Source organism: Aulonocara stuartgranti, assembly GCF_965226115.1.
Source record: "Aulonocara stuartgranti genome assembly, chromosome: 13".
NCBI lineage: Eukaryota > Metazoa > Chordata > Actinopteri > Cichliformes > Cichlidae > Aulonocara > Aulonocara stuartgranti.
Genome location: NC_138949.1, coordinates 18029659 through 18056234, shown reverse-complemented (window position 1 = coordinate 18056234; position 26576 = coordinate 18029659). Strand labels below are relative to the sequence as shown.

Sequence of the window (26576 nt, the reverse complement as noted above, 5' to 3'; positions counted from 1 at the left end):
TGTAGTTGCGTTGTCCCAAACAGCACGCGCAAACGGTTGCCGTTTTCAGCACGGGACAGATCCCGCAACCCACTCACTGCAATATGGCGACAGAGGTAAGGAAATTCTTTACATTTTCTGTGAGTGCTTTATGAAAAAAGCTCCAAGATGTATTGTGCACCTCCCTTTGCTGTTTTTCTAAGAAATCCAGCTTGAGAATTGCCGTCTTGTAACTGAATGTCTTACCTATTGTGCCTCCGATTTCTGTGTCTTATCGTGGTTCGGGTGAACGCTGTTTTATTTCAATCAAATCAGCCGACTGGATCTTGAGAGCTGTGTGAATTTGAAGTCGTGTAACAGTATCCTTACGTCAGGACATTTTTTTTCCTTCCCCGGCTTCAATTTCTTCTACTTTAATCAGTGTTTAGAAGCTGTGACTAATATCGTCTGATAAACAAGTGTTTGTTTTCCTTTCCCCTTCCAACACAGATACTGCTTTCTCAGGCATTGCCTGATAAAAAACAGAAACCAGTATCACTCAGACAGCTCCAGTAGGCTCAAAGCGGAGGAGGCTGATGACAGTGGTAATGATGATGGAGCAGTCAGCACCATGGACAGGGACAGCCTAACCATGTCTTTGCCTTGGTCATACTTTTAAATCAGCTCGATAAATCTTTATCCCTGCCACACACTTAACTCTCCACTGTCCGATTTCCTTCACGCCCACAAAAAAACATGGAAATTATTTATTCAAGAAAATGCAGAGATCCCATAACTGTTAGTGTTATTGGTTAGTATCACAGAGCACAACTGCTGGATAACCAGCCAGCTGCGATGAATTATCAAACCCCAGCCTTGTGTGTCAATGATTATATGTTTGTACATCATGTAAAGATACATGGAAGTCAAAAATACATTAAACAGACACACTGTGCTGTGGGACAAATTAAAGTGTCATTTTCTCAGTACTCATGGATCAGACTAAACATATCCACAACCCAACTACATACTTGCAGTTTTGTGACTATATGTAGCACAGTTGTGATGCTATAACACTCAGAAAATCAGTCACAGAGGTACCTGCCAAAATACCCTAAAAGCCATCAGGCTGAGCAGCACGTCTTCCTCTCCGTCAGTTTGCATCACCATATTGGTGAAGACATTATCATAATCATGATCTCAGGAGACAGCACATTTGGTTATATTCATACAACAGTGTGTTTGCATGCGTGTGGCTGTACATACATGACCATCTAACTTATTTCTGAGTGAAGGTATAATTCTTAAATAGTGATTCTGCAGGTAAAGGTGCAGGGGATAAGAAGCTTGGCAAGATCGATGCATATATTTTTTTCGGAGCCTGCAAGACCCTGGCAGAGTGTCCCTGACTTCCTTTGGTGGTCTGCCAGTATCCCTGTCCAAGCCCCATCAATTACACACAGACACACACAGGCACACACATGCCTACACAGGAACACAACATGCACACGCACCCAAACACATGCAGTGTATGCACCTAGGACAGATTTAATGTCCAAAGCCCATCAATTATCCATGCCATATTTAATGCGAACAGGCTGCTGCAGTTTGTAACCATCGGTGATTTGAGTCTGAGATGAGCACCACAGTTTGCTTCCTATCCATCTGCCTCTCAGCCTGTCTCTACTTCCCTGTCACATATTATATTAGAACTCATTCTATGACATTTATTGTTTGCCAAGTCAGCAAACGACTGCATTAAGTGTTGAGTAACACTCAGCTCATTCTGCAGACTGTTTATGCTGCATGGATGGACACTCTCTGGATCCATTAAGTCCACTACTGCCAGAGTTTCCTCGCAGACTGTAGGTTTGCTCCAGCTTGAGTATGACACTGTTAAGAAATAATGTGCAAAAGCACTGAAATCCCCACAGAGACCTGCACAGACTTAGCTCCCCACTGAGAAAAGGAAAAGAAAAAAGTCGTCCTTTTTCATGAAAATAATTTCTTCTATAAGCTTTGGTCCAACAGTTACTGTTCTTCGACCTAGATGTCATGACAATCTCACAGTTTTGTCAACACTGTCAAAACATTATTGATTTATAGACCTCTGGATAACCCAGCTTGGCAGCAAGCATTAAAAACTCTGCTCTCAATGGCAGAGAATCACTTATATTATGAAGGGCTCAAAAGGGAGCTGAGTGTAACAAAACATGCTGAAAGGCTGCAGAAAACAAGAATGAAGTTTCTAAATCTGGGTGCATTTACTGTGCTGTAATCGTCTGTGTACCGTTTGCAATGCCTGCCCACTGGCAGCACTCACCCGTGCCGTCTGTATGTGCTCCCTGAGTCGGAGTGACTTAACTAGGAAACACGTCAGAGCAATGAGGCTCACAGATCTACAGATGCAAACTGCAGGAATTAAAGTGTGGGTTTGATTCAGCATGTAGGACTGAAAGAATATGACAGAGAAAAAATTATATTTTTCTCAGTCAACAGATTTCACTGATGCATTTTGCGTTTGATTACATTTTTTTTGTCTACTCAAATTGGCAGAGTATGCTCATAGGGTATGAAAATGCTCTTTTTTTGTTCATCGTATGAAAGTCCTTCAAGAAAATTATTCACAATAAAATTGTAATGGGGACAGCAGTTTATTATTTAGTAATTTAGGATATGTCTGTCATTGCCATGCAGTAAAGATTATCTATGTGGTTTTTATTCATCCTTGTTTACTTGATGCAGTACCTTTCTATGCGCTTGTTACCTGGTGAGGCACGTTTTTCTGAAATCTAATCAGTGTGCAGGCAAAAAAATATTAAACATAACGTTAAAGATGGGTGGGTGGAACTAGAAGTCAGACAGCGTAGCACCATGCAGAACTTCTTAACAGAGGCCTGTGTGATCAGTATCACACTTTAACATTGGTGTCTGCTTCTGCACTATATTTAAATGCAGGAATAGACCAGATTTGAACCCTTGGCTCCCATAGAGGAAACACAAGCAGTCTACCAAGATAAACCTGTTTGTCTTCAAGGTATAAATATACAGAGATACTTCAGCATTTCATATCACCACCAGAAGACTAAGAAAGTTTTTTTGTGTTCGATAGCATAAATGAAAAATAGCTGTTTCATCAACTGGAAGTAACTCTCGAGTGAGTATAAAACTGTCATAGATAACGAGTCAGACCCATCCACCCGGGTCCTACTGGTCCAGGTACTCTTACTTTTTTTTGGCTGCTGTCTTTAGGGGTCAACACAGTAACTTATGTGAGTAAGTCATCAGCCCTCATCTCACCCTACCCCTAGCATCCTCTTCTGTCACACTAACCCTCCTTCCCTGCATCCATGAATCTTCTCTGTGGTCTTTCCTCTGTATATATATATATTTTTTTTTTTTGTGGGCGATCGTGGCTCAAGAGTTGGGAGTTCGCCTTGTAATCGGAAGATTGCCGGTTCGAGCCCCGGCTTGGACAGTCTCGGTCGTTGTGTCCTTGGGCAAGACACTTCACCCGTTGCCTACTGGTGGTGTCTTAACGGTCACCCTGAAAATCTTAGCATTTTCAACTCTGACACCTCCAGCTTTGCCTCTTGTTATTTCGTTACTGATACTCAATTGAAACCATTCATAAAAGCAGATCTCACTACCATCTTTTAAATTTCCCCTCTCACTCTCCCTTCTGTCCTTTTATTAAAAATCACCCCTGATACTCATCTCCACCAGCAGACTTGGTCTAGTAAATGCAGGTCATGAAATATCATGAAATATGGCAATGAGTTTGACAAAAATGTTTTATTAGTCTGATTTCCCAGTTTGATGGCATAATTATGATTATTGATGTCACTCAGTCTAAAGGAGCTTTGGCAAGAAGACAGGTTAAAAGGTTAAATATGTAGCCTCTTATGAGACTGAATTTGAGAGTGTTTCTCCAGCTTTAATCTCATTGGCTTTAGTTGCATGGAGTGCAAGATTGGGATACTGTGAAGCCTCGTGTTTAGGCAAATCACAGGGAGGGAGACACCCGCCTTTCTTCTTTTAGTGTAAGTTATGTGTAGTACAGACATGTAAGGCAGAGGTCTGTTGGTCAGGATGGGGCCAACTGTCCTCAATTCTAAAAAGACATCTAACGTATGTACATGCATGCAGTGCATGTATGTATAGCATCACATTCACATGCACACGTTCATAAAAGACGGACCTGCGTGATGTTAATGAGTCTCTCTTGTGGCCAGCTGATTCTGACTTGGATAAATGATGCTCAGCTCTGTGCTGAAACTGTAAATTGCTTCTATTAATAGAAGGACTTGTTGTTCATCATGATAGCCTGAAGATAACACTAGAAAGAGTGAGGGCTCCGTGGTGGCGAGAGACAGGGAAAGCAAAAAAAACCCCCAAAACTGTGTGTGTGTTTTGGGGAGGGGGGTGTATTAAAAGCTCTGGCTGTGAGATGGATGACTGTGGCTGTTAGCAGACAAAAATAGCAGCTTGGATGCTATTCCTGCTCGTGAGTGATACACCATATATAGAGATGAAAGGCTGGCACTGTACTAAGTCTGGCTACTGCCAAAAAGATGCAGTGTTTTTAAAGTAATTTAAACTTGATTATTTATCAGTAAATACTATACTTAAATACTAAGGTCTATAAGATAAGCTCTCTTGCTTGATGTATTTCAGCTCCTCAACAGTTTGTCTTCGTCATTTTTTTATGATCCAATGATCCAAACTGCAGATGTGGAAACATCCTGATATAATATCAGTAGAATGTGCTTTTTCCCTGCTGACTGAACATGTCCACAAGGCAGCATCTGTTGCTCCAAAATCTCAATATATTATTTAGCATTCATAGTGTGTACAGATGTGCAAGTTATCCTGGCCATGTGAACTAATGCACTATGCCATCATTAAGGGAGGCTTTTTGAAGTCTGCACTGATAACAGGCTGGAGGGCCCTTTCCTTCTTAACTCTGAGGATTCACCTTCATTTATTTTAAATTATCAGAGGCTTAGGCAAGACAGTAGTGTTTCCTGGATATTGTTCATATATTTCCTGTTCTTGGTTACATGTGTTTTTACTTGACTTTGTGGATGCACTGACATGGTTCTAAGACGTGTTCATGAGCCACGTAATTACAACACCAGCATGTAATTAAAAATGACTGTTTTAATTAGGTGTAGTTCCAGCTACTCAGTATTGTCTGTGACATTTTGCTTGATTTATAATTCACCACATTACTGACCACAGATAATGAAATCCATGAATTCTTTCTTGCAGTTTCATGCTAAAAAGTGCTATTGTTAAATTGTAACTAATCTAACTATTTCCATCTGCTGCCTTTCATTTCTGGCAAAGATTTTTAGCATGACATATCTTTTCAGTCTTTTGTGGCCTCCATTTAAACTTTTGTTAATTTTTTAGACTTTTTAAAACCCTGTTTCATTAAATATGTTCTCTTTCTACACTGAAAAAAATATGTTGTTGGATTTACTTAATTCAATGGTGGACATTTGTTGCACACAGATGTTTTGCTTTGGCAGCAACTTAAACAATTGAGTTAAATTAACACAATTTATTCATGTTCAATAAACCTGTGCAATTTGTGTTGATAAAATGTGACTTAAACATGTTTTGATGAAGTAATTTGAGCTCTTGAAATATTTTAATCCTTCACAATTTTCTCACTTTATCCCAACACCATTCAATAACTTTTACCCAATACTACTTGGTCACTTAAATACTACATGTTATCTTCAAATTACATTTTGCTATTATATTCTAGTATCAAATACACAATTTTCAAATGGAGGCCTTATAACAGATTATATTGTTCTCTTCCAAGATGGTTGCTGGCATCCACCAGTAACCTTTCAAAACAAAATGTCTAATTTCACTGCATTGACAGTAGGTAAAGAATTAAACTGACATTACTCCACTACTGAATCTATATAAACCAACAGTTAAATAATGTCAGTTCTTCCGTGTTCTCTGGAATCAATCACAGCAAAGAAATTAGACTCTTTCTTTTGAAAAATGTTGGGAAAGAACAATACAAAACATTCTATTTAAGGCCTCTGACGTCAAGATTCAGTTAAACAACAATTATAACTAAACAATTTGAGGTAATGTTAGTTTCCATTAACATTAAATTAGGTTACTGAATTGGCAAACACCTTCCTATTAACATTACCCATTTTACCCCAATAACTAAAGAAATTAGCACTTGCAGGTCAAAACCTTTATTCAAGAGATGCAAAAATAACATTGATACGGTGAGTGACTGTCAAAAATTACGGCACTGATCATACTGTGACATCTTGGTTCAAAACAGCAAGCTTAGAAATATTCAACATTCCTTACTTCAACTGAATGAAACTGAAAATACCATTTCACACGGCCCATATGGGATATTTAGACTGCATAACTGTTCATGCTACATCTCTTCACTAGTAAAAGAAAGAAAAAATACAAAGAGAAATTTAAAAATGCTGCCAAACAGACAGAGAACTTGTACAGAGCAAAAGGAAAAACAAACAACAACAACAACAAAAAAACGGCTCGTCCTCATGGCAGTTGCAGTGTATATAAAAATGAACCCTGCGATCTGTTCCTGGAATTGAGCTTCAAAAATGCAGCAGAACAAGTGTGAGATTTAAATGTCTTCTCACCTAGAGCTGGTCACCTCACATGCATAACAGTGAGCTTCGTTGCAGGAGCAGTTTTGTCTTAGTTGTGAGCTTTTCTTGAGAGCTGAGTTGCTTCCAACTCCATTACCACCCTTTGAATCACCTCAAAAGTGTAGCAGAGTTGTGATGGGTAACTCATATTGAAGGAATAAAAAAAGGTCCAAACAGCATGGCTACTGCAAAGGTCACGTTATCCAGATCTTGAAGAACTACTATACCCTCGATGATGATGCCAACGTCAGAAAAGTCATTGCCTGGTGCATCCTCTGGAGACAGATGTTCATTGTGGTTTTCTCAATCTGTGCAGTGGCCTCAGTCAAGTCCTGGTTAAACACAAAACATTTCTTTAAGATTCCTTTTTAAACTCATCTCTTTTGAATCTACCAGTTCTAATGTTAGAGTAATTTAAACCAATGCAAGCAACATAGTAAATAGCTATAGCCAAAGAGTGGCCTGCCATGCTGCCATTCATGGTCTAACAGAGTTTCTAAGAGAGGGTGAAAAACATAATTTCAAATGCTTTACATTAGTTTTTCTTAGAAAGACACCGGCCCATCAGAAATCCAGGTTTTGTCACTCAGAAGATGTTAGAATTTAGACTTTCAGCCCCACAATTTGGTTAGCTGTTGGTCTTTTTTTTTTTCAAACAAAAGCTAATGTAAATATTGGTGGGATTTTCCTTTGTTCACTAGAATGACAAATTTAAAGTTTTTTCACACTGATGTGACCCCTAATACAGGGGTGGGGCCTCAAGGGCCGGCGGCTGAGTTCACTACCAGGCCTCATGTGAACTTCAAATTATTAAAGAGGACTACTGGTCCTAACTGGTCCAATGAGGATCAAGTGGATAACTAAATGCATTTTAAAATGTTGCAAAGCCACAATCTACTCATAAAACACTCACCATGAACTCCTGCACCAAGATGTTGCAATTGTCTTTCACACAGATGCGGAGCACTTTGATGAGACTCCCTTTGAGCATTAATGTCATCCTAAAGTATTATAACAAAGAAAACAGAGATTTGTGAACTTTTCAGTAGCACAGAAGAAAATGATCCCAGACCAAAACTTAAACCAGTCAACATGCAACACCAGCATCTACAAAGCAATATCAAAAGTTCCTGTTTGACATCAACTTTATGGATATATAGTTTCCAGAACATTTATTTTTTTAAAAAGATCAATTTTTCTCAGTGGGCCAGTAAATGCATGACGGAAATTATGGCATCCTTTCGGTGGAATCAGTACTCACAGGTAATAGTTGACTGTTTCAATGGATGCAGCATAAAAATCTTTTACTGACCTAATGCAATACATATACACTTTGTAGTTAAAGAATTTTAAAGTTCTTACTGTCATCATGGCAGCTACATCCTTTAGCTTTGTGCCCTGTTCCCCCGATCACTTTGCAAACACTTTCAGCAGACTGTCAGAGAGAAACTCAGCTCCGTCAGAAACCTGTAAAGGCATGGTTGGGATGCACTGGAATGCTGCATTTCATCTGAAATGACATAAAATTATTTTGAAATAACAGCAGGCACTGTGCTTGGTTAATAATCAGTAATGTTTTGTTGAATAAAAACTGTGTTTCCAGATCTTATGGGATTAAAAAAATCCAAAGATGTTTATTTCTGATTTGCAACCCAAGAACCCACAAGTTACAACCTCATTTTAGTTCAAGTGTGCATTAATGTGAGTCCAGTAATCACCTTTCTGACAATACATACAGGTATAAGTCAAACCTATGGCAGATTTTGGATTTCTCAGTTGTATTAATAGGGTGGTCTATTTGAGTATGCATGCACCTAATAATTATAAAAAACCTATTATAATTAAGTTACAGAAACCTTAAGCGAAAATAGAATATACTTTCTTACCATAACACCTTGAACCCACAATCCATCAGCTGACTCCTGGTGAAATGCAGAATAGATGTGGTCTCTCAATGTGCATCAACAAAAACAAAAACAAAAGGACAGCAGGTGAGGGCAGGAGGGGTAGGGATGTAAGCTAGCATAATACCGCTGATGATATTAGCTAAAGCTGTTCAATGTCCAAAATCTCACTAACACCACGGTGCAGTAAATACACAATGTAACTGAAGAGTCAGTTGACAAATCTATTCACACAGAAAACCAAATTATGTTATGAGTGCCTCGTAATTAGGTTTAATGTGATATTACGGCTCTTGTGCCAAAGACAAATTCAAATGAAAAAGCGCCAATTCTTTGATAACAGATAAAACAGCAAATAAGCTAACGGCTCTTTTTTAGCATGTTACATGGCGGCACTTTAGACGTTTAACTACAGTTGGCTGAAATATGGTAAATATTAATTCAAAAAATCAAGACATACCAAAAAACGTAGAGTTGGCTGCTCGACTTGACTGAGATGGATGCATTTTTTAAACCACGATCCAAAGCCCGCGAGATGAAATCACGCGTGGTTTCACGAGATTTAACGTTGCTATCTTATTGACTTACTTCACCTGAACATGATATAAACAATTTAATACACCCTTTCTGCATATCATGTAGTTTTTACACTATATAGTTACATTTATCTTTAAAACATGAGGCAATTGTGTTAAATACATGCAAGATGCTTACATAAATCCAAGAGATGGCCAGTCCCTTTTTTTCAGTGTACTATTTACAAATAACTGCAAGGTTGAAATGATCTGCAAATTGAATTCTGTATCCCAAATTTTTGGAAAGTCTTTCTCTGCCTCTTGCATGTACAAGCATGTACTTGGATAATATATAGGTCACAGTGACCCTGCTGTAACTGGCCAAGCCTTTAAAAAAAGAAAAAACTTAACAGCTGCACAAATGTTTAGCTTATCATGTGAACCATAGTGTTTTTATAAAATGATTTCAGGTTCTGTCTGAAGTGAACACAACCTCATATTTCCCACCTTATTTTCTCTCCTTCTCCCTGCCTTCTCCTCTTCCTGCATACTTTTACCGTATCCCTTATTACCGTCCTCTTGAGGACAGTAATTTAGATCAGCAGGGGATAAGTTTACAGTGCCCCACTTGCTTGTTGCTGTATGCTTTTAATGTAAATGACTGGGTGTAAAACACACTGTTCACCAACAAAGTGCTGTAAAGACCAGTCTTTTAATGTTCCAACATCAATTTTGATGTTGGAAGACAGCAATGAGAGTGCCAGCTACTTTAAGTCAAAGATGTTGGTGCATTAACATCGCATCAGTTCTTGAGTTTCAAACTTAAACTTAAATTTTATTGTGCAGCAAAAGCCTTTTTACACTTTCATTTCTGCAGTCCTGTGAAAAACTAAGAACATTCCATGATTCAACAGCTTGTAACGCCACCTTTAGCAGCAAGAACTTGAAGTATTTTGTCTTTTTCTTTTGTGTGACTTTATCAGTTTCTCACATCATAGGAGAGGCATTCTGGCTCACAGTGTTGCTTCATTTCACTGAGGTTTGCATGTATTCACTTATACACAGCTCTCATAAGGTCCCACTACAGCATTTAATTCAGATTGTGGTCTGGATTTCATCTGGACCATTGCAACATCTTGATTCGTTTCTGTTTCAGCCATTGCTGCTGTGCTTGGGATTACTTTTCTGTTGCACGACCCAATTTGGGCCAAGCTTTAGCTATCAGACAGATGGCCTCACATTTAACTAATGCTTTGGTAAACAAGGAGATCAGAGGACAGAGGAGGAGATCCTGTTGCTACAAATCAAGCTCAAATCATCAACCCTACACCACCGTGCTTTACAGTTGGTATGAGATGTTTGTGCAGATACGCTGTTTGTGCTTTTGCTGTCATCTAACCTCCAAAGGACATTGTTCCAGATGTCTTGTGGTTCGTTCAGATGCAATTTGGCAAACCTAAGCTGCACAGCCATGTTCGTTTTAGAGGGATGAGTCCTCTTCTTGGCAACCTTTCCAAACAAACCAGTCTGGGTTATAGCTCTCTCTCTCTCTTCTCTCTCTCTCTCTCTCTCTCTCTCTCTATATATATATATATATATATATATATATATATATATATATATATATATATATCATTATAGCCATGGAGTGCTGCATGAATTGAAATGTATTCTTGACCACAAAATTAATTTTTCTGTTTTTTTCTTCTGTTTTGTATCTTCTTAGTTCCACAACCTTCAGGAGCTCCGGCACAGTCCAGCGCTGGTCACCAAGGTGTTTATACAGAGAGACTACAGTGAAGGAACTGTGTGCCGATTCCAGGCCAAGTTTCCCTCAGAGCTTGACAACAGGGTGAGTCCAAACAAACTCAAATACCTAGACAAAGGCAATATAACCCCCCACTTCATATAACTCTAATTTGACTGATACAGAAAGATTGATGGCCCGTACTGTAGACTTGTCTATTAAGCTAAACTCACAGATAGATGCAGATACACTTAAAACAACACTTGTGCATATGGGATGCTTCTTAAACCAGGAAACGTCTAATTCCTGTAATGCTGGTCCTCAAAAGCAAAAAGCTAATATTTGAAATGCACACATTATGCATAATAATTACAAGGGCATCATCCACAAATGGATGCAAATGTCTGTTGTATAAGTAATATATATGTTTCTCCCCATCTAACATCTCCTGAATGTATGCATGTGTGAACAGTTAAAGCAAAAGTAGATGCCTTTAGTTAAAGACTGTGTGAGAGAATGTGCTATTTATTTAAAGAGCAATTTTACTTTCTTTACCTTGCTTTAATTAGTGAATGGTGTTATGTAGGAGTATTATTGCATATTTGTCTAGCAATTTGCATATGAAGCAGACAATCCACACAAAGAGCAGAGCAAGAAAACATCAGTTGTCATCGATTTACTGCAAATGTTCTCTGTCAGATGGAAAAAATAGATTGCTGTCGTAGTTGTAAGTAATTGTTCATCAGGTTTTCCATATTCTGTAATCAAAGTTGTTGTTGTTTTAATTCCTTGAAAAAATTGTATTTTGGGTTGAGTAGAATACAGGCAGCATATTTGGCAGGCTAACAGAACATATTTCACTTGTGCCATTCTTACAACCGCTGTTGGTCTTGTTTGTTTTTGTTTATAAGTAGATTGAACGAACTTTACTTGAGGAGACAGTGAAGACCCTTAACTCTTATTATGCTGAGGCTGAAAAAATTGGAGGTCAGTCGTACCTGGAAGGATGTCTGGCTTGTGCAACAGCTTATATCATCTTCCTCTGCATGGAAACGCGATATGAAAAGGTAAGAAGTCTGTGTACACAAAATATTACATTTTGGGTGGAAATACTGTATAATTACAACTTTTTTTTAACTTGTCATGTTTTTGTTTCAGTTTGCTGCTTTTTATAGAGGTTGTAGCTTTAAAATGAGTTAAAATTAGCCTTTTAAATATAAAAATACAATTATTATTCCATTAACCGTCTTTAAGATCTGCTGTAGGTAAAACAACAGACTTTTGCTGTAAATACAACTATTCTTTCAGTTTACTGCACACTTCGATTCAGCCACCATCTATTCCTCAGGCTCACTTTATGAGCTTTTTTTATGTTTTGTATGGAGTTCAGTGAGCATCTTCTATACTGTCTCCCTTTTCAAACCTGAAACCACATCTTGAACTAGAATGTGTCTTTAAATTGCAGCACAAGACAACCTGTATTGCACTCTCTTCTCTGGGTATTGCACAGGCATAGCGAAAACGCCATGCAAACCCAAACACAGTTCACAAGTGATAGCACATTATTCATGCTGCACGTATCCCACATGCCTTGGTAGGAGACTGAGGAACCTGGAAAAAAAAACAGCAAAAGATGCACACAAATGCCTCAGTGGACAGAGCCCAGAATCTCAGAATGTGAGATGAAGGTGAACCTTTTAATGCGCAGTGATGAACTCCACTTACAGAAGTGTTATTTTCTATTGAATTCAACTCTTTCCCACTCAAAAAAACATTAAGCCTCATCCGGCTCTTTAAGAAGAGAACACACAGTTCTAGGAGATGCAATCTCTCTCTCTGTCTGTCCACCAGAGTTTAAAACTCACTCTAAAGGCCACACAAGTGTGCCGCTGGATAAGGCATGGCACGCCAGCTGACGCTTACCTAAAGTGCAACCAAGATGCCCATCTTGACAAAGGGCAGGTGGTTAAAGCTCCGCATGGCTGTGTAGCTGCTTGTTAGTCACTGAAATGGAACAGGAACACACGCACACATAACACAATCGCATAGGCAGACACAGCGAGCGTGATTAATCCTCTTGTGATTTTGTGTGTACCTGCCGCCGTTTTAGATAGAACTGGAGCTGCATGAAGTTTTCAGCATTCCTCTCTGTTCTGATCTCTGTCATCTCCCTTGTCTTGTTGCATTTTGTAAACATTTCTTCATCAAAGGACTACAGAGGTACTAGGAGCTTGACCAAGAAGTACAAAAGGACTTATTGCTGAGTTGAAGCCATGCAGAAATTGCCTAGTCTGAGGCTCTTTTCATCTCCCTGTCAGCTGGGTGCTGCCCCATTAAGATCCTGAGATTCTATCAGTTTCTCAGGAGAGTTGTTTATTTGCTTGCTTAACTCAGCCATCTTGGCTGAACAACATTATGACTGATGATGATAAAGTGTACCCACCCAAGTTGATGCTGCATGTTCATGTGCGTCCGAGTCCCACAACACAGCGCTCGCAGATCAGGGTGCAGATTCACTGGAGTCCCTTGATGCTTACATCTCACACCATCAAAGGACACTGATTGCTCCCAGCATGTCAGAACAGATACATGTGCTTAAAAACATTCACAAGACTTCCCTCACGCACACTTTGTGCCCTCCATCTTCTACTTTTCTTCTCGTATTATTGACAAGAATGTAGCTGAACATACAGTATGGGTTTCTAAAGGACACGTGTACACACGCATAAAATCCTTTATATTGCATTTGGTAGCATAAGCAGGGGATTGTGCGTATGCTGTCACAAACACAAAGCTTTTCCCAGAAGGGCTGTCACACACACATGCCAGTACAACACAGGCACAGCTTGGATACTTGACTGTCATACTGTTACACCGAAGAGGATTGAGCTGCCCCGAGAGCTCGCTAGCAAGTGAAAGGATTGGCCTTTTCCCTGAACCACAGTAAACTGATTAGTCAGGGCTCCTCTGTGTGTCTCTCTGCCACTTTACCGCGATGCTTGATTCTCTTGGAGTTTGTAGCAAAGGAAATGGTTTGTGTTGCGTTAAGAAATGTGTGGATATCTTATAAGTCAAATATTGATTGCTTTGTGCTCAGCGCTATTTCACATGGATCTCACTGATTTAAAGAACAGCGGGGCAAAACCGCTGAATTTCGATGGCTTCAGTTCAATGTCTTTTCACTGAGAAACGCAATGTCCTAATGTTTTCCAGACATTTTATTGCAAAAGTATCTTTTTCCAATGGGAGACAAAAAATATTTCTTCTGTTGTTTAGTCTCCACTAACAAGGGTCACTGTATAAGCAGCTGGGCCTGCAGCTGTACGAGGCCTTTGACATACTAGAGGAGCACAGTGCTCAGTGAACTGCTTAGTGTTGTTTTAATCACTCTAGGCTGTGTGCTGCAATGACCTTTAGCTAACTCACAAAAAAGGATGTGAATTTGTCATGTTCAATAGAACCATTTTCACACTTACTGCAGCTCGGAAACTTTGAAGTCATTACGCAGCAGAGCTGTACTTAGGAATGCAAATGTATGAATCAGCGGCGCTGGACATGAGAGAGTCTGCACCCTGCCAAATATTATAAAATCTGTGCAATGCCCTTGTTAAAACAGGGCAGGTAGTAGTTGGAAGAAGTCACAGCAAGCAAATGCTTCTCCTGTCTCCTCCTCAGACCTGAGGAAATGTACAGCATCTCTAGAAAATCATAAAGAATTTAAATAAGCTCTCTTTAATAGAGTTGTACATATTGGTTAACATGTGTAGCGGCAGCAGCTCTGTGGGTGCAAATGAGGCACAGAGGAACACGGTGCTGGCCGACATGACACTGGCAGAGTTTAGGCGAGCCGTGGTACATCAGCATGATTTGTTCCCATGGAGGCATAGCTAAGGCTGAATAAGCCGTTTTAATAAACCCACTTTAGCTAATAGCTGCCTGTTTGGCATTACTGGCCATCAGTCTGCAGACATTTGGTTGCTATCAGCAGCATCGCTGGAACAACATTCAGTTCTTAGGTTTCGTAGACACTATTTAAATCTCCAGATAAAACGGTTTGTGTGCAGTTGCAATGAATGAGAGAATGTATACAGACATGCTTGTTTGAATCTGTGTGCCAAAGCATGGCCTGAACCGCACAGATTCACTCCACTGCTGCTCTGTGGTTTTCGCACAGTTGCTGCAATGCTCACTTGCAAAACCGAGAAAAACGTCCACTGCCAGTGCAATCTAAATAAACTGTCCACTTCATATTTTAGAGCCTTGACAGTTAACCAAGGCATGACATTTAGCCTTAAAGAGAGCCATCTTTTGAATTAGGAACTCAAGCTTCCAAATGGAAAAGTTCAAAAGGAGAAAAGCTCATACTCATCATTTTTAGTAATTCAATTCATGCAGCCCTGCTTGACAAGAGTGGCTTGGAAGTATGCAGAAAAAATAGCTGCTATACTTGGAGCATAATGGAATTACTTTAAGTTTGGATTTTAATGCGCAGGAAAAATAAAGCCGGGCAATGATTTGACAGAGCTGGTATCATATGCCGCATGCTAAGTATGCGCAGAAGGACTGCAAATTAGTTTCTTTCATTTTTCATATTTTCCAGAGGTTAAAGTAACTTGGGCCAATTTAACCTCTTTTAGATACTGTGTGTAACACAGAACGCATCCTGAAAAAGTAGTCGGCAGGTACTGAATCTCAGTTCTCTCTTATTATTTTTTTATGGGAGCCTGATTGTCCTGCTTGGGTTTTCATCTTACCTCCAACATTTCTAATCAAATCTGGATTACCTCCAGAGGTACTTGTTCTAATACCTCTCTGCCCCCCTTGTTTTATTCCAGGTGCTGAGGAAGATATCAGGTTTCATCCAGGAGCAGAATGAGAAGATCTACGCTCCTCGAGGTCTGCTGCTCACAGACCCCATAGAGAGAGGAATGAGGGTTGTATCCTCCTCCCATATGTTACTGTAATCTCTGTGCAACAAATAGATAGTGGATAAAGGCCCAGACAGGACAGCTCAACATTTATAAGACAGTTTAAAGATGGCGTGGAAAGACATTGGTTAGAATTATTGAAACTGGTGGAAACATCTGGATTTGATACAGCAAATGGATGAAAAAAAAATTCTTCATAAATTACCATCAGGATGCCCATGAACAAGACACTTAAAGTCCAGCTGCTGCAGAGTAGCTGTTCACTGGCCAACTATTTTTTATCGTGAGTAAATCTTAAAAAAGCTCTGAAAAAAACAGAAAGTTCTGTGCTTTGATATGGAAATATGCAAAAAATAAAAAATAAATAATATTAATGTGGTCAATCGGAAGTAAGGTTTTATATCAAGGCCTTTTTAATGATTTCCAAGTTTTCATGTGGCTGTTCTTTTATAGATGAATTGCTACATTTTCAGGAGTGGACAGCACTATATCTCCTATTGACAGCTGGACTGATACCAGCACAGACACATGGAGAGAGTGAATGTGTCCAATAGACCATCACACAGTCCTGGCTCACACTGGCCCAAAGAAAAAAAACGGGCTGCAGGTCAACCCATTACCAACTCTTAAAAAACTGAGTGGTTATGCAGAGAACGAATGGTTGAAATTAAAAGGTGATATTAATAAATGAAGCAGACAGTCTCAAAGGAGAGAAAACAATGGAAGCAAAGAAACCAGAGACATACAGAGAAAGTTATTATCAATAAAAAAAGAAGAGGCCTACAAAGAAAGTAATACATAAACAAACAAAGGGGGAGACGCAGACAAGAGGAATTCTGGAAGGAGAAACCCAGAAGGAAGAAATTCATGGCAGACTATTGTTATGTTGTTTTTTTAATAAGCTCAGGTTTCCTTGATGCAGAAGGAATTTTTCAAGAGACTCTGATGTGAGTTCATATGGTTCAGAAGCTGTCCTCCTATTGGGGGCTCAGCTTCCTCACCTTCATGTAGCTACAAACACAAGTAAACATAATATAGACATGTGCCAGAGACAGGCCACCATTAAAATCCACTGACTACGTTAAAGAGCAGAGCCCATAGGCTCGACTCTCTCAGACCTTTTTAATAGAATAGTAGAAGCCTTCACAAGTAATTAAGTTTAGCCTCGTGAACATTTTATTAACAGTAAAATCAACATATGAGGATAGTAGAGTAGCGCTGTCCAGTAAGACCATTGCCAAGGTTTATGAATGTAAGCAGAGAGTTCAGATAACTTTGATTCATACATTTCTGGACAGTGACACGCTTTTTGTCGCTACGCCACCACAGTGGATTTTAAGTAAACCAACGAGATGTGATCAGGGAACAGAGTTTCTGCTTTAACTAAAAAGCATTAATCCAAAATTATTTTTTAATCATTGAGGAATTAAAAGCAATTTTTAAACATTGTCTCCCATTCTCCGTGGCTCAAAAGGAATTTCACTATTTCCTGACAAGCAGTTCGACAGCCAGATGTTCCCTTGTTATTTTATGACAATCTAAGCAGATAAAAAATCTGGTGTTGAACTTGCGTTTGGTAGCCATTCGCTGGAACTCGCTGATGTGCAAAGAGCTGCAAGTTTATGCAAGAGAAGGAAGCTCTTATTTAGATGAAAAAGAGAGAAAGCTAAATTTCTTCTTTAAAAGTAGGAATCCACTGGCCAGCACAGTAACAGGAGAAGGCCACAGAAGGCTACTAAATTATAAGATTGCAGAGTTCTTTCCACAATTAAGAAAAACAATTTCTTTGCATATAATCAAGTCAAGGAGACCCTGGAGGAGTCTGCAAACAAGAGAACCCTTCATGAATGGAAATACAGAGGATTTAGAACAAACCACTGGTTACACTGAAGAACAGTAAGGTCAGATTAGGCTTGCCCAAATAGTTGAAATACCTTACTGAGGTTTCTAAAACTGTATTGCTTTAAATTCTCATGGAATTTGTCGACAACGCACAGTGATCCTTGACATTCATCAAATTTTCAGCTTGAGATCAGCGTGTTTGAAGACCGGGGCTCGGGCGGCTCCAGTCCCAGCAGCACCATGTCGTCGGGCAGCAGCGCTCGGTGACTGGAGGGGCAGCACCAGGCTTACGGATACCACCACAGGGGCAGCGGCACACTTACCAACATCCGCATGCTGAAACATGAGAGCACCAGGTTCTAGGACGAGTGGAAAGAAAAAGGCGAGGAGGTGATTCACAACATTCATGCTCTGTCTGCTGGGGCCGACAATGTATCACCTCCAGAAGAAGAGCTGGCTTAAAAACACACCCTGGATACAAAACAGAATAAACACAAGTGCAACAGAACCCACACATACTCTAATCGTTAGACACAGCAACCAGTGTTTCTGTGAAGAAATATCCTACACTCTCCAAGAGCTATCAAACTAAAATACTCATTGATTGTTTTTGCTCTAATTTTTTTCCATTCACATTTTCTCTCATTCCATCACATCTGCTACTATGAGTCACACCATCTCTGCATTGTAGCTGATTCTCCAGACTTTCACTTCCTTAGACTAAATTTCAGTGCGGGACTTTTTCAAGGAGAGGTCACTTTGCCTGTCTGTTTACGCACTGACATTGCAATCTTAGGTTTTATGCAACATCTCTGAAATCTGAAAGGAAGGAAACGGCCACCTTACTGGGAGACTCGTAGCTGTCTGTTCTTGCTAAATGACTGCATTCATCTCAGGTGGTTTAGGTCAAGCTGCTTTGAATCCTGGCAAATTAGGCCAGCTGTGGGACTGCTTGGTTCTCTGCTCCGTTCACATACACTTGTCTTCAATATCAAAAGGCTAACAGAGAGCACCTTAAATTATTTATTCTTCTCATTCACGACAGTGGATACAAGTGATCCACATCACAGCTGTAGGTCACGCTCAAACACACTCTGTTTCTCACTTTCTTTCTCTCGCTTCCTGCATATTCACATACTTGCACATAGAAATGCACACAGCCATGTCATTTACTGCACTCGAAAAAACACATATCAGCGAGGGGGAGTGCACACGTGCATATACACAAATACACACCTGTAGATTGTGGCCAGGCATCCCTGCATGCAAGCAGATTCTGGTAGACTTGGAGTTGGAGTCGACCTACGCCTCAGCTCATTTAGAAAACAAGCAAACCTCAGGCCCTTGAAGGCTGTGCCATCTATTCCAGCTTAGCAGAGATCATTAAGAAAATATCAAACATCAAGGAGCAGTACCTTCAAGAAGCCACAGAGTCAGTCTGACATGTTTGGTTCAGAAGAAGAAGAAATCGAAAGACATCAGTCTTTTATCTCTACACCTATTCCACGCATGAAACAGCGTGGATGTTATTGGCAAATGCATATTTATATGTGAGTATAGATGTGTGCAAGAGGGCCAGCCACACAAAGTTCAATACCTAAACCCACACAAAAGCAAGGATTTAAAGAACTGTCTATTGACTTTAACTGATATATACCGCAATATGTTGATGCAGAATAAAGAATCTTTCATTTTGTAAGATAAAGAATAAGTTGTAGATCCTTTTAGATGAAAAAAAAAACATTATGTTTGATCACAAAATATCCATCTATCATCTATCACATATATCTAACTACTTATTCACAATATCACACTACAGTACAATACAATACAGTACATAAAAACTATTTCTCCTTTGGGAAATGAAACACTGTATGACTAATATGTATGTGTGTGTATATGTGGAGGCTGTTAAGATTATATGATGCAGCGAGCGTGCTGATTACCAACAGACAGCAACAATGCCCACACATCTTCCAACAAAAGACAAGGCCTTTCAGAAAAGTTTGTCTTGACCATGGTTCATTTTCATTTTTTATTTCTTGTTACCATAGTGTTGGTCTTCATCTTTTACCGTCTTCAGTCTTTTTCTTTATAAACACATACATGTCTCTTAATAAACCATGAGAGTGTAGGTTTTGATTATTCTTTAACACAGTGGGCTAGAAGCAAACTGCTCTGCAGAGAGCCCTTGCATGAAAATAGCCTTGTGCACTTTTACCAGAGCCATGTCGAGTTAAACTACTCACTGGACAGTCATTGCAGAAACGATTACATGTTGGCTTCATTCCAGTAAGTAGTTTAATTTCAACATAACATTTTATTAACTAGTTGATTGAGATTTTTACCACAGCAGTTGAGTTCAGTTGTGCTTGTGTTAAGCCTCCTGTGCTTTTTGATGCCTTCATGTTTCATCCCGGTGGAATGGATATCCAGCCTGGGGCTGATGGACTGACCGACTTTAAAATGACTCAGCACTGCCAATAAGCAGATAAAGGAGCTCATTAGACAATGTATAAAGAAAAAAAAGAGCGTGCAACAGAGTGTAAATGAACTGTACAGGAGATGAATTGTAGTGTACATGCTTGTCAATGTTTACCCACACAAACAAGTGGATGGGGATTGCCATGAAGCCGTTTTCTTCCCCCCCAAAATCACTGATGTCCAGTATCAATACATGTTTTCACAATCTGTCTACATCTGGGTATGAAGTGGACGATCATATTGTCTGTACAGCATGAGCTGCTGTATAGTATCATATGTAACAAGTCTTAACAATGTAGCTTATGATATTGTTGGTAATTATAACAATATTGTCACTTTGTGTAGGAGGTATAGAAAAGGGTGGTGTTAAAGATCCTCAGGGGAAATGTGCAAAATACATAGGCTAAGGTTCTTGGAGAAATATTGTTGATGTGTGGGATTACAGACTAGTGATGGGCGTAATGACTCTTTTTTAGGGGAATACAATTTGTCAGTTCACAGAAAGGTAGCCTGACAAAGTGTCCATTCACCCTCTGATTCCCAGTTCTGTCATTCTGTTTGCTGTTTCTCAACTCCCAGTAGAACTTCAGTGCCATATGCTCTCATTTAGTCTTTGGCAGTGCATTCATGTGAAAAAGAAAGTACACACTCTTTCACATGTCAGGATATAATGGAAAGTTTTATCTTTAGCAGGTCTTAAAATAAACAAAATACAACCTCAGATCAACAGAAATACATGAGATACTTTGCAGTGTTATCGTTTATTAACAGAAACGAATCCTTAATGCAGACTGTGTAAAAAACACACTGCTTGCATAGAATTTAGAGAATTCAGATCCAGGCGCTGCTAATCAAATGTACATGATTAATGGATCATCAGTGAGTGTGAGCAGCAGATGCTTTGGTAGTTTGATGGTCTGAAGCATTCAGGTATGTGTTAATGCAATGCCAAGAAGGAAAGACATCAGCAATGATCTTAAAGAAGTAATTGCTGCTGCCAATCAATGTAGAAAGCATTATAAGGCCATTATCAAACTATTTCAAGTCCACCACACTACTAGATTTTTCACAAGCAGAAAGCATTAAAGACTGCGTCCAGTCTTTTCAGGATTGGAGATCCCAGCAAATCTACTCCAAACTCAGAGAAACTACAGAAAACCAAAGAGTTACACCGTGGACACTACAGCCATCAGTTAGCAGGTTATATGTTAAAGTTCAGGAGAGCAAAATTAGACAAAGGCTGAACAAATATGACTTATTTAGAAAGGTTTCCAGGAGAAACACTCTTCTCTCTAAAATTAATTTGCATGGCTTAGGCTTGCAAAGCTGGATCTGAACAAAGACTTCCGGAACAATGTCCTTTGGATACATGACACCAAAGAGGAACACTTCATGCTAATACAGTGGAGGAGCTTGTAGCTCCTTGCATGAGCTTGACAATGAACTCTTCTGTATATCAAAAATATTTTAGATTCAAATGTTGGACAGGCTGTCTGGTGGACATCTAAAGCTTGTTCAAATCTGATTCCCACTACAGCTCGTTGCAACAGAATGGCTGAAAAAGAAAAGAATGCAGGTGTTGCAATGATTCAGTCCAAGTCTAGACTTTAACCCAATTGACATTATTAAGAGAGCTCATCTCAGTCAAATGAAGCAATGTGAAAGCAATGTGTTTAAATAAAAAAAAGTCACAGTGTAATATGTCATGTGTTGTTGTGAGGTTGTATTTATATCATTTTAAAACCTGGTAAGGAACAGATGTTTTTTTTTTAATTTTATCATAATATGTAAAACATAGGAATCAGCACAAATAGCTTGGAGATGCTGGTTTATAGCTTTACTGATCCTCCAGCAGTTGGTCCACTGTCACAATATGACTTTGAATGAACAGCTTCAAGAAATGTCAGATTTCCATCAAGTAACATGTTCCCCGCAAGATGAATAATAATAACTTTGTGATAAATGAACTTTTTATTTAGCACCATCATCGGGTTTCAATTTGTTCATGAGAAAACACTAACAGAAATCCCATCAACATCATCTCTTCTTTGAGATTAGTGTAAATTACTAGATGTTACTATGGTAAGAATTTTACCTACTAAAAATTAAGCGCTGCCATTGTGGGAATGTTACCATGCTAACAATTAGTTTAACCAATTAAGTGCTGCTAAGCACAGCCCCACAAAGCAGCTAGCATGGATGTAGGCTTTTGGTTTTGTTTTAAGTGTGTCAGCATGTGGGTATGTGTGTTGGTGTAGACTGATCAAAAGTATTGCATTTATTTTCAAGAAGAAGCACTGTGTGCTATTTTATACTTAATGTAGCTTGTCCTTTCAGGAATGACTGATTCATGAAGACTGGCAGGGGAGTAAAGATTATGATAAAGCATTAAATATATTATTGTAAAAAGATGTCCATTGAGATACAAATAAATGATCACAGGCGAGAGTAGCCTTCACTTTGGATACTTGAGCCTCAGTCAAGCTACTTATCAAGATAACCTCAGAAAAACAGCCATCTAATGATGTACAGTTCATTTCAGTATGTAAATTCTACCATGATATGTATTTATCTTGTACTGTATGTGGGACTGCAGCTAGTTCATTTAGATACACGGGCTCATCGGCAAGAAGTAACATATGTGTATTATGCTGTTACAAGTGAGAGATTACTCAATAGTGCAATATGATGTCTTCCTAAAAATATAAAAGACAATAATGATGTGTAGAGTCTGGCACCAGCATCTTTGACTTGCTTTGAGTTGAGTTGTTTTGCTTCAGGGCGAATAAAACCGCATTGATGTTTAATACTGCATGATGTGTGTGTAAACAAAGCGAGACGACAAGAAGTGAAGTCCCTGATCCACAAAGTCTCCAGCGGTGCTGCTGCGAAAGAGGAATTTATATCTTATCTTGATGCTAATTGTGTGTTTACATTAGCTTATTTACATACTAATTAAAATAGATTTATGTACTTTTTACATGTATATTTTTTTTCCAAAGCTGATTATTATTCAAAGCCTGCTGAGTGAAGTTTTAACTGTCTCCAAGAGATGAATAAAATATCTGATGAAGCTGATAAAAAGAACGTTGCCTTTTACTCCAGGCTGCTGTTTGTAGCTACAGTTCATGTTGTTTATAAGCTCAGTCTGTGCTGTGTCTTTGCTTGTTCGTGATATATGATCTCTCGCTGTCTCTCTTGTACGCATTGCTGAGAATAGCAACAGGAAGAACTTGAGTTGGTATAGGATGCTCTTTGAGTTTGGAGCAGTGGTCTTGAAATTTGTTTTATGTGTTTCTCTAAATGTCCGTCCATTTGTTTTGACTGAATAACAGAATGGAAAGTAAGTTTTAATACAAAAAGTAGTTACCAAATCTCAATCTGACCTTTGGGATGTGAGCAACAAACTGTGCGATGCTATCCTGACCAACATGTTAACAGAACCTTGTTGAATCCATGCCATGAACATAGAAGGCCCAGTGCAAGCAAGGTGTGCCTAATAAAGTGTCCAGTGAGTGTATATGTATATTGACTTTTTCTGTCTCCCATGCAGTGCAGAGTGGGCAGTGAACAGAAAGCTGTAGGCAGCATAAAGTTCAAAACTGAACCATGAAGGTTAATCTGACACTGAATATTCAGCTGGTAGGCTGTTTTGTTCACATACCACCCAAACCATAACCGAACCATTGTTTGCATAAAGTTGACAATTTCTATAAACATTAGTCTTTATTTAGCCAAAGAATTGTTTGATGGATGCGTGACTAATGCAAAATTGTCCGTAACTAATCGACCCTTCTTCATTACAACAGTTCAGTAACAGAACAATGAAACATTGAAACATCTGCAACCATCTAACAATGAAACATTAAAAGTTTGTTGCTTACCAAAAATGTCATGGTTTTCTTAAAATTGGTATTAATTTATGAAGAATTGTAACATCAGTTATCAACTAAACAGCTTGATTTCAAATTTTCTTCCTAACTCTCTCCCCTATAAAGACGGCATTTGACAACCTTCCCAGCACCATTAATCATGAGCTTTGACACCTCAGTATGTATCAATAAATATGTGGTTTGATGACCATTTAAATAGTTTTATGGGTTTTTCCAAGGGTAGCTGCACAGTTCAGATGCACACCCAGTCATTTTGTTCAGTAAGACAGAAACCATCAAAGGGTTGTTCCTTGTAAGCTTTCAAAGTGCAAAGAGTTACCCATTTATATTTTCAGGAAAATGTGCGGTGCTTCATCATAAATAAGTAAAATGATTCCTGTGCACATCCAGTTTTCAAAGTTTTCAACGATCTAATGAATATTATTTTCTTTCATCTTTTTTTTTTTGGTGCGCACAGCTTTTTGTATTAGTGTCTATTTGTAAGCATGATTCTGTGTGTATGTGTGTGTGCGTGTGTATAAGAGGTGTACAGTAGATCCATCATAGCCTGCTCATAAGGCCATAAATGAGCGATAACATCCTGATTGACACTGAGGCTTAGTTAAAATCTCAGGAGTGTAGACAGAAGGAGGAGCGGCGAGAGTGGACTGATATTTTCTCAAAGACAGCAGAGGAGTGAAGAAACATCTCAACACCTGCGGGCAAAGGTCAGCCTCACACTACCGAAGCGCAAGCAACTCTTTCCTTCAGCACAGATCCCCCTTTTTCATCAAACTTTTGCTGGAAGGTTTTAGCTAAGTTTCTTTTCTCTTTCCAAGTTTAAACATTTTTTATTCTTCGGCTGCACAACGCTGTCTTTCTGTTTTATTCCTTCTACCCCCCTCCTGCTCATTCCTTGTTCTCCTTTTTCTAAAAAGGGGGGGAGGGGGTCTGCTTAATCTTTTCCACTATTTCTTTTCTGTCTTAGTCACAGATGGGGAGAATGGAAAGTCGCTTTCCGGTATTGATTGGTTAAAATGTTTATTCCCGCAAATGACAGAAAATCTATATCCTGTGTTCCAGGCATATTTTGACTGGCACCAGTGCCTGGCAAACGGAGTGCACCGGTTACAGTGAAGTTTACAATTGTGTGCTTGCATGTAATGCATGTAATGCATTATATGTGGAACCCCTCGAGAGAGAGTCTTGGCCTCAGAGAAAAGTCCTGCCTGTAGTGACATTAAAGGATATTCACGCCTATTTTCTGCTCTTGACATTGGTTTGGGACCGGATTACAAACAAATACACGTTCATTTCAGTTCAATCACAAAAACTGGCATAACAACAGGAACTCAGTTAGGTAAATTAACCCTGGCAGTCCATCCCAAACATCCAACTGTTGGCTGGCGCCCTGGGGCCTTCCAAACATTTATCCGCATCTGTCCAAATTTCAGGATCACGGTGACTTGCTATTCTGAATGAAAACTCTGTGATGCAATGCACAGAAAGACCCAGTGCCCAGTCTTCCTTTCAAAACTCAGACATTTTGTACACACAGTCCCATCCACGGGGACTCTCTCAGCTTATTGTTTGAACGCCGGATGTTGTAACTGATTTTTAACATTTGTTTTGAGATTCCGGTATGAAAACCGCAGCCCTTCAGGAGCTCTTTGAAGAGTGGAAAGAGGTAAAACACAGTGGAAATGGCAGGATTTGTCTCTGTGTGTTTGGCCACACTTGATTTGCTGTGTACTCTTTAAAGTCGATTTTTCTGTTTTTTTTTCCTCACCATACTGCTGCCCCGCCTGTTGGCTTTGGCACCAATATCCGCTCGGTTTATTTAACCTCAGTGTGACTGACAGCTCTTGTGTTGTGTTTGCTGCTGGGCCTCCCCCAAGCACAGCCCAGAATGCTACATAAAAACACAATGTGAGAGTGGAAATGTGTGGTTCCAGTTAAAAACGTCACTTAGGATCACATTGTTTAATTGTGAGACAGCGCTTATTACGAGCACTCCTTCTTAGATCTACCGCTAAAGGAAAATAAATGTTCCCGTGTCAGTCCCTGCCCTCCTAATAGCTTTTAAATGAGTCAGGGATGAGATCCCGCCGAACGCAGAGTTGAAACACAGATAATCGCTGAAAGAAGGAGAGCTGTGAAACACTGCATCTGTTTTCAGCAAACTCAAGGCCAAAAGCAATGATGAGAAAATACACAGAGAAATCGCATGATCGGTGTTGTGAGTTCAAAGCCCTCCAGGGGTCATTTAGTAGACAAATGATTAGGCTAGGAGAAACAAACAGGTAAGTAAACGGTGCAATGCCTGAAGAAGTTTTGTTTCCTCACAGTACACCAGGACTGACCGATGTGCTCCATCTCTAGCCTGTGCTGACGATTATTTTTGTTAGTTTGGACCTTTGATGAGTAGTAATTACTAAGAATTGCCATTTAACTGATCTGGAGAAACACTCTAATGTTCAGCAGTATGAGAAGTTTGAGGTAAAAAAAAAAAAACAATCACCTTATGCTACAGTCACACTAGGGAAAACAGTGATTGCAGAAAATGCAAGAACAAGAACAAAATTACTATGACCGTGTGAAAAAAAAACTTGCCTTCTTGTTACCTTTGAAATAGTTACTTCGAAGATGGGG

At 39.3% G+C, this 26576-nt stretch overlaps 1 protein-coding gene and 1 long non-coding RNA gene across 5 annotated transcripts; one reads left to right on the top strand and one right to left on the bottom strand.

The window, feature by feature from the left end:
* Positions 1-23120, top strand: golga7bb (golgin A7 family, member Bb). The gene is made up of 5 exons (XM_082557319.1): positions 1-95; positions 10778-10903; positions 11713-11865; positions 15634-15735; positions 17752-23120. Exons 1-5 carry the CDS (start codon positions 84-86, stop codon positions 17833-17835), a joined length of 477 nt encoding a protein of 158 aa, XP_082413445.1. The 5' UTR covers positions 1-83; the 3' UTR covers positions 17836-23120.
* Positions 5435-9290, bottom strand: LOC309719895. Of its 4 annotated transcripts, XR_014280349.1 has the most exons (6): positions 9251-9290; positions 8997-9129; positions 8519-8582; positions 7995-8142; positions 7546-7633; positions 5435-6964 (listed from the first exon to the last, which is right to left on the bottom strand). It is a non-coding gene; the product is annotated as an uncharacterized lncRNA (long non-coding RNA). The 4 variants fall into 4 exon arrangements; XR_014280350.1 differs by having other exon boundaries at positions 8519-8554; positions 8997-9284; XR_014280351.1 differs by having other exon boundaries at positions 5436-6964; positions 8997-9284.
* Positions 23121-26576: the final 3456 nt, after the last annotated feature.